General features: G+C 52.9%; 1 protein-coding gene across 1 annotated transcript; it reads right to left on the reverse strand.

Annotated features, from left to right (window-relative positions):
• Positions 1-6,270: 6,270 nt before the first annotated feature.
• On the reverse strand, positions 6,271-7,638 carry LOC137816738 (uncharacterized). Its single transcript, XM_068620017.1, has one exon. The coding sequence runs from the start codon at positions 7,636-7,638 to the stop codon at positions 6,271-6,273; it is 1,368 nt and encodes a 455-aa protein (XP_068476118.1).
• Positions 7,639-14,984: the final 7,346 nt, after the last annotated feature.

Below are 14,984 nucleotides of genomic sequence, written 5' to 3' on the forward strand. Positions count from 1 at the left end.
GTGATAACCTTGGGGGAAGTAAGAGGGGTTAGCGAGAAACACTTTTCTTTCCCCAAGACGAGGCATCACCTTGAGCGATCGATGTCAAAGTCCTTTATGCACTTAGCGCTAGAGCGACAGAGAAAGCTAAGTAAAGACTAAAGAGCGATCACTGATGAGTTGTCGGTAATTGGCTAGTAGTGCAAAGTAGCGCACGAGGACTGTTAAACACCAAGCTGAGGGAATAGCCAGTCGTGATCAAGAGAAGCAGATCGCGCTAAGCCTAAGCTGGTTAACACTCAGTCGTGCGCAAAGAGTAAGAGAAGCAGATCGTGCTAAGCCTAAGCTGGTTAACACTTAGTCGTGCGCGAAGTAAAAGACGAAGCTCAAGATCGCGCTAAGCCTAAGCTGGTTAACACTTAGTTGTGCGCGAAGTAAAAGACGAAGCTCAAGATCGCGCTAAGCCTAAGCTGGTTAACACTTAGTCGTGTGCGAAAGGAAAGGTAAAGCCCAAGATCGCGCTGAACCTAAACTAGCTAACAGTTAGTCGCGCACATAAAGACAAGCGAAGTTCAAAGAAAATGCAAGGGAAGAAACTTATGCAACAAAAGAAGCTCATACAAATTGAGAGTTTACATTCATAGCCAAGTCTTATACAATTCCAAAGTGCGAAGAAAGAAAAACTGTACAGAAGCTAAATTTACAGAGAAAGGAAGGGTTTAAGGAGTAGGGGGGATGAGCTTTCCATCCACCACTTCATGGTAGATGCTGAACTGCGAGAGGTCCAGGTTCGGGAGAACGCATTTGATTTGCTCGAGGGCTAGCTCGAATCCGTCTCTAAGGGCATCAACACCCACGTTCATCAAATCGGCCTTCTCCACCTCCAGTTCTTGCTTTGAAGCCTCCGCAGCATCCCTCTCAGTGGTGACGGCAGCAAGGGAGGAGGCAGCCTCAGACAGTTTGCCCACCACCTCCTCAAGTTTTTTCTCCCTAGCAGCAGCTGCTTCTTTGGCGGACTCGAGCTCCCCCAATAGCTGAGTGTTCTGTTGGCGTAGGGAGGAAGTCTCGGCCTTAAGCTCCACCACCGTGCAGTCCAAGGAGCCAACAACTTCCCCCATCAAGATCTCTGTCTTGATGGTCTCTTGGACCTGTGCTAGGTACTCCCTCCTAGCTTTCTCCACCATGCCCGCATCAACTCCACAAATCCTTGGGCAGCTTCAAAGTCACTTCGCAGTGACTCCTTGTCATGCTCAAGATCCTTCACCCTCTTCTCCAGGGCTAGTTGCTTGCGATGCTGGGTGGAAAACTCCAGAGAGAGCACCACCTGCTTGGCCAGGTGCATATCCACCTCATCACCACTCCACTCAACAAGCTCCCGGTTGCTTATGAGTTGTCGGACCAGGGTGATGACCCTGCTGAAGTTTTCGTGGTTGGCCCCAGAAGTGCTTGGGCGCAAGCTGGACCCCCCACCTTCAGCAGTGGCGGTGGGGATTGGCAGTGGTGGTGGTGGACCCCCAGCAAGATGAGCAGGTGGATCAGGTGATTGGCCTGCTGGGGGGGAAGACGGCAGTTGGGAAGTTGGAGGCAACTGCTGGCCTGGAGAAGGAAGGTTGGTAGGCTCTGAGGCAGTTTAAGCGCAGGGAGGAGGGGAAGACCCTTCCTCTACTTCCACCACCTCAATCTCCCCAGGCTGGAGAGTTGAGGCCCCCTCAACTGCTGACCTTTTTCTTTGGCGGTGCACCAGAGGAGAGCCTGAGCTCTCCTCTTCAGTTGAAGCAGCAGTAGCAGCAGCGGTTGAAGCGGAAGCCCTCACCAGCCTCTTCCTTTTCTTCCCTGGCTCGGGGCCTTCAGCTGGCGCGACCGAGAGTGGAGGGGCTGCGATGGGCTCTGTTGTGGAAGAAGAGGAGCCAGTGCCCTTGGCTCCCCTACGTTTGGCAAGCTCCAGCAGGGCTAGCTTCCTATCTTTTCCCGTCATCGAGTCTGCATACATGGAAAAAGGAAAGGTTAGAGGGCCAAGTTATGCAAGTAAGTTAAAGAACACATAAAAGTATGCATGAAAAAGTGCAGGTATCCGAAGAAGTGCAAGGAAGGCTACCTATATATTTTTTCAGAGCCACCACATCAAACTCATCTTTGATGAGGCGGGCGGAGTTGTACTTGGCCCCCAGGAGCAGCCCACATAGCTCGCGCTCGTAGGGGGCCATAGCTTCGAGGTCCCTGGATTTCTTGAACTCGACTCCAGGAACCCAGTAGAGGGGGTACCCCTCGAGCAGGCTTGGACTTTGAGGGGTAGCAGATATCATGTAGAATCTGCCCTTCCAGTCTTTGAAGGATTGCTGGTACAGGCCCAGGAGCACCCGTCCAGCAACCCCGTTCAGGCTCACCCAGGACCTGTCCCCAGGGTTCTTCGCTTCGAAGAAGTAAAGGAACACGTCCACGGAGGCGTTTTGCCCGAAATGACTGCAGAGGATCTGAAACGCCCGGATGAAGGCCCAGGCATTTGGATGGAGTTGGCAGGGCGCGACGTTTAGCTCCATCATCAGCTCCTTTTCGAAGAAAGTGAAAGGGAGGCGCAGCTTTAGTCTTTTGAAAATGGCGGAGTAGATGAAGACAAAGGGCACCCCATTGGTGGCCCTGTCATCTACGCAGATAGGCATCCCTCGAGGAGGGATGCGGATTTGGATATTGAAGTCGTTCTCCCTGTCGATGGAGCAGGAAGGCTCATCAGGGTTGTGACTTAACAGGGACTTGAGATGGCCCTCGGGCAGTAGAGTGGAGGTTTCAGCGAGCAAGGCCAGGGGAGCCCATTGGTAGACCCTGGCATTGTCGTGGTAGGAGGTAGCCACAGGCGGTGGTGGAGCTGGCGCACTCGCGGAAGGCTGTGCACCAGAAGAAGAAGCAATGACGCGCGCAGTTTGTTTCAAGCGAGCCATCGTGAGATAGCTGAAAATGGAGGAAAAACGAAAAGTCAGAATAAATGGGAGGAGGAGGAATGATGAATGTTTCGGTGAAAACAGAAAAGAGAAAGGAAAAGGAGATGCCCAGATGAAAGGAAGAAGAAGAAGAAGCAGAAGCCAGAGTAAGAGCCCGAAAAAACCCTAGCGCGGGTTCGAGAGAGGGAAATGGGAAAGATGAATGCATGATAACTAGAATGATAAATGCAATCGGTAAAGATGACCAAAAAGGGGCCAGGGAAAAGAAAAACCATACCTTTGAATGATCGCAAGAGATTGGGAAGCAGAGAATTTGAAGAAAGATGGGTGCGCGGAAGAGAAGTTCGCAGAGAGTCTGGGAGTCGAATGAAGAAGATGAAGGAACAGTGGAAGGGCGCGCCAATTTGAATAAGAGAAGCGCTAGCGACGCACAACGCTGGCCGTTGATGGCGCCACGTGTCGCGAGATTAAGAGAGGGAGTCCAAACGTTAAAGAAGCAGCACGTGAGGTGGCACGTGAGGCGGCCCCACTTGCCACGTGGACTGAAGGCACGACCACTTAGACTCTTCGCTGAGAACGAGTTCTCGACTCGAGACTGGGGGGCTTGTGATCCGATCGGTCATCAGTAGTCGATGACGTCAGCATCAGGGAACCACGTGGACCACTCGCAGGGTGAGACGTGGACCAGGTGGCAGAGAGGTCAGGGGGACGATCGCCAAGAGAGGTGATCGGTGGTCAGTAACCAAGTTACCACCGACAGATCAGGCGACAGAGAGGTCGGGGGATAGATCACCCAGAATGGTGATCGGTGGTCAGTAGCCAAGTGACCACCAGCAGATCAGTTCTTAGACTCGCGCCTGGAGGCAGAGCGCGATAAGCGAATAAACACTGATCAGTCATTGGGTGCATTGTCATCGGGGTCTCGTGTTACACGCAGTTAAACTGGGACTGAGGCTCCCAGCGAGAGCGTTACGCATGGACCTCGCATGAACACACCTCAAGGAATCATGCACGAGAGTGGCCTGAGGGAACTAGTAAGCCAGTCGGTGATTGGTGATTCCCTGAACCCATTACGTGCGTGGCATCGTGAAGGGTAAGTCGCCTACACAGAGAGTAACGTTTGGTGAGTGTGCCTAGACCAGCCACACCCGACGTTCTCCTAAGAGTATGCGATTTACCCAGATAAGAGAAGCATCCCAGGTTACTCCGCAAGGGCGTAACTTAGGCAGACGAAGAGAGGCGCTAGAGCCCTTCCAGTAAGTGACACGTGTGTGGTTAGATGTGAGTTGCAGGCCTCCACGTGTCATCTTCTGAGAGGGGTGCGGTCCAGACAAAAGAGCACTCCGTACCACTAAAGGTACAGACAGGCGCAGCCAAGCGCAGACTCTCACGCTCCCCATTGCTGATTCTGAAGGTACGCTTTCTCTGAAAAGCATAACAGGGTTCTGACACATGCCAGAAAAGCATAACAGAATCCTGTTATGCCCAGAAGCAGAAAAAGAGAGATAAAAGGGAGAATCAGAGGGAGAGTGAGGGGAGGAGAAAAAAGAGAGACGAAAAACAGAGTGCAAGTTTTTTCTCACACACGCATTACTAGTTTCCAGTTTCTGGTGGTTCTGTTGGACTAACTTGATCGTCGGAGTGCAAACGGCCGCTAGAGGCGCCGTCTGTGTATTTTGCAGGTCATATTTGAAGGTTTCTGAGAGAAAGTTCGGAGGGTGATTCTGCAGGAGACGCAGTCGTGTGGACAGGGCAGAGAGTGCCACGAAGCGATTCCTCCACGTTCGAGTTGCCGGCGGGATCAGTCAGGTACCAGGTAATTAAAGTCATTTAATACAGTTTCTGTTTCGAGCGTTTAAGGTACTATAAAGGCTCCCAAGCGTTTCAACGTCTTAAATGCGCTACGTTTTCTAATTAGACGCGCTAATTAAGTGCGTTACGTTTTATGATTAAAAGCGCTTTAAGGCGCTTTAAATGCTTGGGTAGTTTAAATAGCGCCGAGAATGTTGGAAACGGGGTTCGTACTTTTGGCTAATTTTCCAGAAACACTCTAGTTGCTTGCTCGAGCCTTGAGGTTTTCGCACAAGGGACTAGGGAAGGATTTTGGCCAGAGGGAGAAAATATACACTAGACACAGTTTCCTTTTTACCACCTTCAGAGTGCCACACGCGGTACTCCGATACGGAGGTGCATAGTTTTTGGTGTTTCTTGCTGGCTGACTTGAGCGTCGGAGTGCAAACGGCTGCTAGGGCGCCCTTTTGTCCTTCTTTGCAGGAATCCATAGGTAACCAGTGGGAAGGAGTCCCTAGCTGACGGTTGAGGTCGCGCACAAAGACGTTTCAGGTCAACCGGACGGAACACAAACTCTTGTACTGATAACTTCTTTTTTATTTGGTGGCCTCATTAAAACCCTCTCTTGGGGAAAAAGAGTGCCCCCTGAACTGGTCAAATTGTTTATACTAGCGTGGGAGCGCAACTACTTTACAATTTTAGCTAAAATAGAGCTTCAGGTGCGTGGCGTTCCATGTCCTGGGGATCGCACCTCCATCCAAGGCTTCCAGCCGATAAGCGCCATTCTCCAACGCCTCCAGCACTCTGAACGGGCCAGTCCACTTGGGGGACAACTTATTCCCTATCTCGTGCTGATGTGCTTTCCTCATCACCAGATTTCCTTCCTGGAATTGCCTCAGCCTCACCCTGGAATTGTGCCTTCATTCCACCCTTCTCCTTACAGCTTCAGCGCTGACCCTGGCTTCTTCTCGCACTTCGTCTAAGAGATCTAAGTTCACCTTTCTTTCCTCATTGAACTTCTCAGCCACGAAACCCAGAAATCTTGGTGAATTTTCCTGTATCTCCACGGGAATCATAGCGTCTGACCCATAGACCAAACTGAAGGGTGTCTCATGGGTGCTAGATTGCGGTGTGGTGTGATAGGCCCATACGATCCTGGGAACTTCTTCCGCCCACGTTCCTTTGGCCTTTTCCAGCCTTCTCTTCAGCCCTCTGAGCAGCACTCGGTTGGCCGATTCCACCTGCCCGTTTGTTTGAGGATGTTCTACCGACGCGAACACCTGCTGTATTCCCACATCCTCGCACAGGCTCCTCAGCTGGTGACTTGCGAACTGGGTGCCATTGTCGGAGACCAGACGCTTGGGCACCCCAAAACGGCACACAACGTTTTTCCACACAAACTGTTGAACCTTGTGAGCGGTGATCTGCGCTACCGGCTCTGCCTCTACCCACTTCGTGAAATATTCGATGGCAACGATCAGGAACTTCATCTGCCTGATCGCCAGGGGAAAAGGCCCCAAGATGTCGATTCCCCACGTGTGGAACGGCCATGGGCTGTGAATCGACCTCAGCTCTTCGGAAGGCGCCTTGTGCCAATCTGCATGTTGCTGGCATTGTTGCATCGCTGGGCGTAGCCCACGCAATCTTCCCTCAGCGTTGGCCAATAATACCCTGCACGAAGGACTCTACCTGCCAAGGCGCGACCACCGACGTGGCTCCCACATATTCCCTCGTGGAGCTCCGACATAAGCCTCGTGCACTGCTCTCTGTGCACACACACTAACACCGGATGGATGAACCCAAATCTGAAGAGATCCCCATCGATGAGAGTGAATTTGCTCGAGCTCTTCTTTATCCTTTTTGCCTCTGCCGGTTCCAGCGGAAGCACCCCATCTGCCAAATACCGCTGGTATGGTGTTATCCACGTGTCAACCCTCCCAGCGGTGTCAACTTCCATCACCTCATTGGATGCCATCGGTTGCGCCCTCACCCTCGGTGCTCTTAACGTTTCTTGAGTGAGGGACCGGTGACAGATCGCTATACGCTCCCTTGATTTGCACACCTGCAACACCTGGTTGTCTGTTACGAACGCGCGAGGTACCTTTAACGTCTCCTGGATGACGGTCCTCTGCCTTCCCCCCTTGCCCGAGCTAGCTAGCTTGGCGAGCAAGTTAGCTCTGGCATTTTGTTCTCTCGGCACGTGAATCAACTCAAACGCCGTAAAGGACGCCTTCAAGGTGCGCACGTACTCGAGGTACGCAGCCATCTGTGGGTCTTTGGCCTGGAACTCTCCCGTTACCTGCCCAGTGACCAACAGGGAATCGGTTTTGGCCATTAACCTTCTCGCACCCATCTCCCTTGCTAGCAACATCCCGGCGATCAGGGCCTCGTACTCCACTTGGTTGTTGCTGGCTTTGAAGGCGAAACGCAGGGACTGCTCAATCAGCACCCCGTTCGGGCCTTCCAGAATGACCCCCGCGCCACTCCCCTGTTGGTTTGAGGACCCGTCCACCGATAAGACCCATTGGAAGACCGATCCCTCTGGTGATGCAGCGCCCGATGACAATTTGACGACGAAGTCCGCAAACACCTGCCCCTTGATCGGTCCTCGGGGTTCGTATCGGATGTCAAACTCGGATAATTCTACAGCCCACTTCACAATCCTTCCCGCCACGTCGGGCTTTTTCAGCACCTTCTGGATTGGCAAATCAGTCATTACCACCACCGTGAAGCTGTGAAAGTAGTGACGCAGCCTTCTCGCCGAGAACACTACTGCCAGGGCTGCCTTCTCCAGAGCCTGATACCTTACCTCAGGGCCTTGCAGCACCTTGCTCACAAAATAAATAGGTCTCTGGACCTGGTCCTGCTCCTGGACCAGAACTGAACAGACCGCCCTCTCCGTTATAGCAAAGTACAAACGGAGGGGGGTGCCCATCTGTGGCTTGCACAGCACCGGCGGGCTTGCCAGATACTCTTTCAGCTTAACGAACGCCTCCTCACACTCCTCGGTCCAAATGAACCTGCTGTTCCGCTTGAGACACTAGAAGTAAGGATGGCCTTTTTCCCTTCCAGCGGACATGAATCGCGACAATGCCGCCAGCTGGCCGGTGAGTTGTTGCACCTTTTCACCGACGCTGGGCTCCTCATTGCCATGATCGCCGCACACTTCTCGGGATTCGCCTCAATCCCTCGCTTTGTTAAGAGGAAACCCAGAAATTTTCCTGCTTCCACACCGAAAATACATTTCTCTGGGTTGAGCTTCAAACCGTATTTGGCGATCGTTGTGAAAAGCTCCTCCAGATCAGCGACATGCTGCTCCTTCCCTCGCGAGGTGACCACCATGTCGTCAACATAAGCCTGCTCATTCCGACCCAGCATCGGCGAGAGGACCCTATCCATCAATCTCTGATAGGTTGCCCCCGCGTTCTTCAACCCGAACGACATTACCTTGTAACAGTAGCAGGACCGCTCGGTCATGAACGCGGTCTTGCACTCGTCCATCGGGTACATCCTGATCTGGTTGTAACCCGAGAAAGCATCCAAGAAACTCATAAGCTGACACCCTGACGCACTATCCACCAGGGCGTCGATGCTAGGTAGGGGATAGGAGTCTTTGGGGCATGCTTTGTTGAGGTCGGTGAAATCCACGCACATCCTCCATTTGCCGTTTGATTTCTTCACCAGCACCACATTGGCCAGCCACTCTGGGTGTTGGATTTCTCTAATATGTCCCGCAGCCAAGAGTTTGTGGGTTTCGTCGTGGATCACCTGTCTCTTTTCCTCATTGAACTTCCTCCTCCTTTGGCGCACCGGCCAGACCTGAGGGTCCATTGCAAGGCGGTGGCACAGGAAGTCCGGGTCAATACCCGGCATGTCCGAGGTTGACCATGCAAACGCACCCAAGTTCTTCTCGATGACCCCGGAGATCTGCCGTCGCGTGCCCTCATCAAGCGGTCCTCCCAGCTTGAACCCTTTCCCCCTGATTTCCGTCTCCACCCACCCCTCGGTCGGGTGGGGCCTTCTTTCGCTGGCGATGACCGCCCTCGCATTCCCAGATTCGCGAGGCGCGACCTCTCTCGCTCCGTCGGCTTCATCCTGGGCACTTCCCGTGCCTCCGAGCCCCGCTTCCTCCATCTCCTCACCGTCGCTCGTGCCTCTCACCAACGTCGCGACTTCCGCTCGTCCTTCGTCCGACACTTGTGGTGGCGTCGTGGTAACATGGCACACGCCTCTCTGCTGCTTGAGACTGTTTTCGTAGCAGCGGCGAGCTTCTTTTTGGTCTGATTTTATGGTAATGACTACCCCTTCCATCGAAGGGATCTTCAGCTTCATATGCCTCGTCGAGGGTACAGCCCCCAACCTGTTGAGTGTTGGTCTTCCCCAACAGTATGTTGTAGGCGAACGGGGCATTGACCACCAAATATTTAATCTTCTCGGTGCGGGCTGTGGCACCATCCGTGAATGTGGTCCTCAGCTCCACAGAGCCCCGCACCTCTACCTGGTCCCCTGCGAAACCATACAAACATCCCGGGTATGGCTTCAGATGGTCGGGGGACAGCTGCAGCTTGCTGAACGTCGGCTAGAACATCACGTCTGCCGAGCTTCCCTGGTCCACGAGGACCCTGTGTACCTTCCTCCCCGCCGTGACGAGGGAGATGACTATTGGGTCGTTGTCGTGAGGCACAACATCCCGGAGATCGGCTTTGGTAAAGACAATGTCAACGTCGGGGGAGTGATCCTCCTCCGCCGAGTCGACTACCATCACCGACCGCGCGTACTTCTTTCTCTGAGAGGTCGTGCATCCTCCCTCAGAGAATCCTCCCGAGATTGTGTGCACTTCCCCGTGCACCGGTACCTCGTGCTGTGGGTCCCCCGTTGGAGCCCCCGACGCCTGATCACCTTGTGGCTCCCGCAAGTAATCGTTTAGAAAACCGCTTTTCACCAACTCCGCGAGTTGGTGTTCCAACGCCAAACACGTGCGGAGGGGATGGCCATAAGCTTTATGAAACTCACACCATACATCTTTCTTTCATCCCAGCACCCTGTTAGTCTTCTCTGGTGCTCGCAGCCTTGCTGCTATGGCTGGAATGGCGATCAGTTTCGCCAGCTCCACCATGAAATCAAACCTGGGGGGCGCATTGCTCTCCCTCGCGCGCCCTCCATTCTGGTCCCTTCGAGGCTCATAAGGGCGAGGTTTTCCCTGAGCCCTCTTTCCCTCCTTGGCCTCATGCACCTTCATTGGCTGCTGAGTCCTGCTGGGTCCTGCGCGCGACTTATTAGGGATCACGCTCTCCTGTTTCTCAGAAACTGCTGTTTCTGTCGCGATGTGCGCCACAGCACGACGCCTAACCTCTGCGAACGTGCTAGGGCGATTCCTGATCAGGGATTCACTAAAGGGCCCCGCAAGAATCCCTTTCTTGAACGCATGTACCAGCATGTCCTCGTCCTTGCTGGGTAGCTTTACCACCTGAGCCCCAAAACGGCAAAGGTAGTCCCGGAGGGACTCACCTTGGCTCTGGAGTACGTCAAAGAGATCGTACGACACCACAGGGGGTGCCCGGTTGACAATATACTGCTCAATGAACAGCTTCGAAAATTGTTGAAACGAAGTGATGTGGCCCTCCAGCAAGCTTACAAACCACTCCATCGCTATCCCGCTGAGGGTGCTCATGAACAGTTTGCAGTATACGGCGTCCGAGCCTCCAGAGAGCATCATCTGGGTATGAAACGTCGTCAGGTGCGCCTCAGGGTCCTCCACCCCTGTAAAAGAGGCCTTCACTCCCACCAAGCCTGGTGGTACCACTGCACCCATGATCTCAGACGAAAATGGCATGGGGAAGGTCTTGAGGGGAGATGGTGGAGGCGCCACCCCTTCCTCCGCCATTCCCTTCCTCTGCGCCCGTAAAGACTTGCGCAGCTCCTCATTAACCCGGTTCAAATCTTCATTCCGGCCTTGTGACGCAGCCAAGTCCACTTGCATCCTTTCTTGCGCCATTCTTGACGCCGCCATGTCATCTTGTAGCCCTCGCATCATCTCCAAGACTTGCGCCATTGTTACAGCCCCTTCCTCAGCTGATGGCGCAGGTGAAGATTGCCTTGTCTTCCTCATTCTTTCAGCAAAGAGTCTCAAAAACGAATGAAATCTAACAGCACAGTGGATGGGATCACAAATTCACACGGGCCCCACGGTGGGCGCCAAATGATCTTGTCGGTGTCTTGTCCTTTGAAGGCTTCGCAACGTTTAACTCAACCTTCCGTAAGTCAGCGAACAAAACCACCAAAGAGTAGTTCACTCTGCGATCTCTGTGAGGACCGTGTTCTCTGCGAATTCTCTCTCTTCTCTCTGTGCGAAAACTAGCCACTTATCCGTATGAAAGCGTACCTTAGAAATGAGCGTGGTACCCCTTTATATACCTTGTCACACCCCTAAGTTATTCGCGTACAAAGTAACTTAGCGTGTTTCATATGTTGGGTGTCTCGGGCAACCTCAATGTGAGTACCAGGTGCGGTTTGGACCAACGCGCATACCAGGTATTCCCCGTCGCGTGAATGATCACCCCTTCTGCCTACGCACGCCATGGGCTACAGAGCGCCGACCGACTGCCAGCTTCCTCAGACCACTCTTGTGCGCGGTACTGAAGGGCGTACGACTTCTCTGACTCCCGACGCCATGCCACACAAGGCTCGGCTGCAGCGCTCTCCCCGGGAATCCCCTCTCGTTCCCAGCTTAGCTGCGTGTGACACCACGACCAATCAGCCTCGTGGCTCACCTAATCGATGATCGCGCATTCCCTCTAATCATCGATCTCTGCCTGATCGCTCTCTTCGAGATGCATCAGCTTCCCTGGCCCACGTGTCCCACTAAGTACAGCCCACGTGGCCATCATTCGCTGACGCCACCCTAAACTGTGACCGACCGGATCAAGAATGATGACTTTTTCATAATTTATTCCCCATAGAAGTCATGCACGATAATGCTCATTCGAGTAATTTTGGGAAAAGATTGCACCATTTTTGTGCTTTTTAGAATTAATTTTTTATCAATAAAGAATTAATTAAATTACATGGAGCACTTATGATACAACCCAAATAGCCAAGAAGATGACCAAGGATACAAGAGACACTTCACACTTTGATAAGTTATCTCAGCATCCAAGACAAGGCCCTGCCAAATGTCGGAAGGACCTCAGCAGAAGAAGAATTGGGCATAAAGCAGAGCATCAAATGTTCTTTCTTCCAGTCTTCTGTACCGACCAGGTCATCAGGCGTGATGACGTGTCTTGCACGTGCTCGAGTGGGGTGTGCTCAATGGAACTGATCCTGCCGGCAACTCGAACGTGGAGGAATCGCTTTGTAGCACTCTCTGTCCCGTCTACGCGACTGCGTTCTCTGCAGAATCACCCTCAGAACCTTCTCTTGGATCTCCGAACGTGACTTGCAAAACACACAGACGGCGCCTCTAGCGGCCGTTTGCAATCCGATGATCAAGTTAGTCCACAGAACCACCAAAGATGAGAAAAACTAGTAGTGTGTGAAAAACTCTTGTTCTCTCTTTTCTCGTATCCCTCAATCTCTCCCTGATTCTCCCTTTATGTCTCTCTCTCTGCTTCTGGGCATAACAGAATTCTGTTATGCTTTTCTGGCATGCGTCAGAACCCTGTTATGCCTTTCTGAGACAACGTACCTCTAGAATCAGTAGTGAGAGCGTGAGAGTCTGTGCATGTCTGCGCGTCTCTGCGCTTGGCTGCGCCTGTCTGTACCCTTAGTGGTACGAAGTGCACTTTTGTCTGGACCGCACCCCTCTCAGATGATGACACGTGGAGGCCTGCAACTCACATCTAACCACACACGTGTCACTTACTGGAAGGGCTCTAGCGCTTCTCTTTGTGTGCCTAAGTTACGCCCTTGCGGAGTAACTTAGGATATTTCTCTCATTTGGGTAAATCGCATACTCTTAGAAGAACGCCAGGTGTGGCTGGTCTAGGCACACTCACCAAACGTTGCTCTCTGCGTATACAGCTTACCCTTCACGCACGTAATGGGTTGAGGGAGTCACCAATCACTGATCGGTTTACTAGCTCCCTCAGGCCACTCTCGTGCGCAATTCCCTGAGATGTGCTCATGCGGGGTCCATGTATAACGCTCTCGCTGGGAACCTCAGTCCCAGTTTAACTGCGTGTAACACAAGACCCCGATGACAATGCACCCGATGACTGATCAGTGCTCTATTTGCTTCTCGCGTTTTGCCCCCAGGCGTTAGTCTGAGAACTGGTCTGTTGGATGATCTGTCCCCTGACCTCTCTGCCGCCTGATCTGTCGGTGGTCACTTGGTTACTGACCCCCGATCACCGCTCTTGGCGATCGCCTCTCTGATCTCTCTGTCACCCGGTCCATGTGTCACCCTGCGAGTGGTCCGCGTGGTTCTCTGCTGCTGACGTCATCGACTACCGATGACCGATCAGATCACAAGCCCCCCAGTCTCGAGTCGTGAACTCGTTCTCGGCGAAGAGACTAAGTGGTCGTGCCCTCAGTGATCGTGGCAAGTGGGACCGCATCACGTGCCACCTCACGTGCTGCTTCTTTAACGTTTGAACTTCCTTTCTTAATCTCGCGACACGTGGCCCCATCGACGGCCAGCGTGGTGTGTCGCTAGCGCTTCTCTTATTCAAATTGGCGCGCTCCTTCACTGTTCCTTCATCTTCTTCAATCGACTCTCAGACTTCCTGCGAACTCTTCCTCTGCGCACCCATCTTTCTTCAAATTTTCTGCTTCCAAACCTCTTGCGATCATCCAAAGGTATGGTTTTTCTTCTTCATGGGTCTATTTAGGTCATCTTTACCGATTGTATTTATCTTTCTCGTTATCATGCATTCATCTTCTCTATTTTCCCTCTCTCGACCCGCGCTAGGGTTTTTCGCGTTCTCGTTCTGACTTCTGCTTCTTCTTCTTCCTCTTTTCACCTGGGCATCTCTTTCTCCTTTCCCCTCTCTGTTTTCACAGAAACATTCATCATTCCCTCTTCTTCCATTCATTCTGACTTTTCGTTTTTCCTCCATTTGCAGCTATCTCGCGATGGCTCGCTTGAAACAAACCACACGTATCATTGCCTCATCTTCTGGTGCATAGCCTTCCGCGAGTGCGCCAGCTCCACCACCGCCTGTTGCCACCTCCTATCACGACAACGCCAGGGTCTACGACTGGGCCCCCCTGGCGTTGCTTGCTGAAACCTCCACCCTACTGCCCCAGGGCCACCTCACGTCCCTGCTGAGCCACAATCCCGATGAGCCTTCCTGCGCCATCGACAGGGAAAATGACTTTAACATCCAAATCCGCATTCCTCCTCGAGGGATGCCCATCTGCGCGGACGATAGGGCCACCAATGGGGTGCCCTTCGTCTTCATCTACTCCGCCATCTTCAAAAGGTTGAAGCTGCGCCTCCCCTTCACCTTTTTCGAAAAGGAGCTGATGATGGAGTTGAACGTCGCGCCCTGCCAACTCCATCCAAATGCCTGGGCCTTCATCCGGGCGTTCCAGATCCTCTGCAATTATTTCGGGCACAACGCCTCCGTGGATGTGTTCCTCTATTTCTTCGAGGCGAAGAATCCTGGGGACAGGTCCTAGGTTAGCCTGAACGGGGTTGCTGGTCGGGTGCTCCTAGGCCTATTCCAGCAATCCTTCAAAGACTGGAAGGGCAGGTTCTACATGATATCTGCCACCCCACAAAGTCCAAATCTGCTCGAGGGGTACCCCCTCTACTGGGTTCCTGGGGTTGAATTCCAGAAATCCAGGGACCTCGAAGCTATGGCCCCCTACGAGCGCGAGCTGTGTGGGCTGTTCCTGGGGGCCAAGTACAACTCTGCTCGGCTCATCAAAGATGAGTTCGATGTGGTGGCCCTGAAAAAGTATATAGGTAGCTCTTCTTCCACCTCTTAGGATACCTGCACCTTCTCATGCATGCTTTTGTATATTTTGACTTACTTGCTAAACTTGAGCATCTAACTCTTCCTTTTCTCATCTATGTAGACTCAATGTCGGGGAAAGACAGGAGGCTAGCCTTGCTGGAGCTTGCCAAGCGTCGAGGAACCAAGGGATTTGGCTCCTCCTCTCCTACCACTGAGCCCATTGCAGCCCCTCCTCTCTCGGTCGCGCCAGCTGAAGGCCCCGAGCAAGGGAGGAAGAGGAAAGACTGGTGAAGGCTTCTACTTCACTTGCTGCTGCTGCCTCAACTGAAGAGGAAAGCTCTGGCTCTCCTCTTATACACCGCCAGAGGAAAATGCCAGC

This window comes from Phaseolus vulgaris, chromosome 10 (assembly GCF_000499845.2).
Source record: "Phaseolus vulgaris cultivar G19833 chromosome 10, P. vulgaris v2.0, whole genome shotgun sequence".
In the NCBI taxonomy this organism is placed as follows: domain Eukaryota; kingdom Viridiplantae; phylum Streptophyta; class Magnoliopsida; order Fabales; family Fabaceae; genus Phaseolus; species Phaseolus vulgaris.

What these genes read in the sequence shown, in the direction of transcription:
- LOC137816738 (XM_068620017.1), bottom strand. Translation starts at nt 7,638, where the DNA reads ATGGGCACCCCCCTCCGTTTGTACTTTGCTATAACGGAGAGGGCGGTC.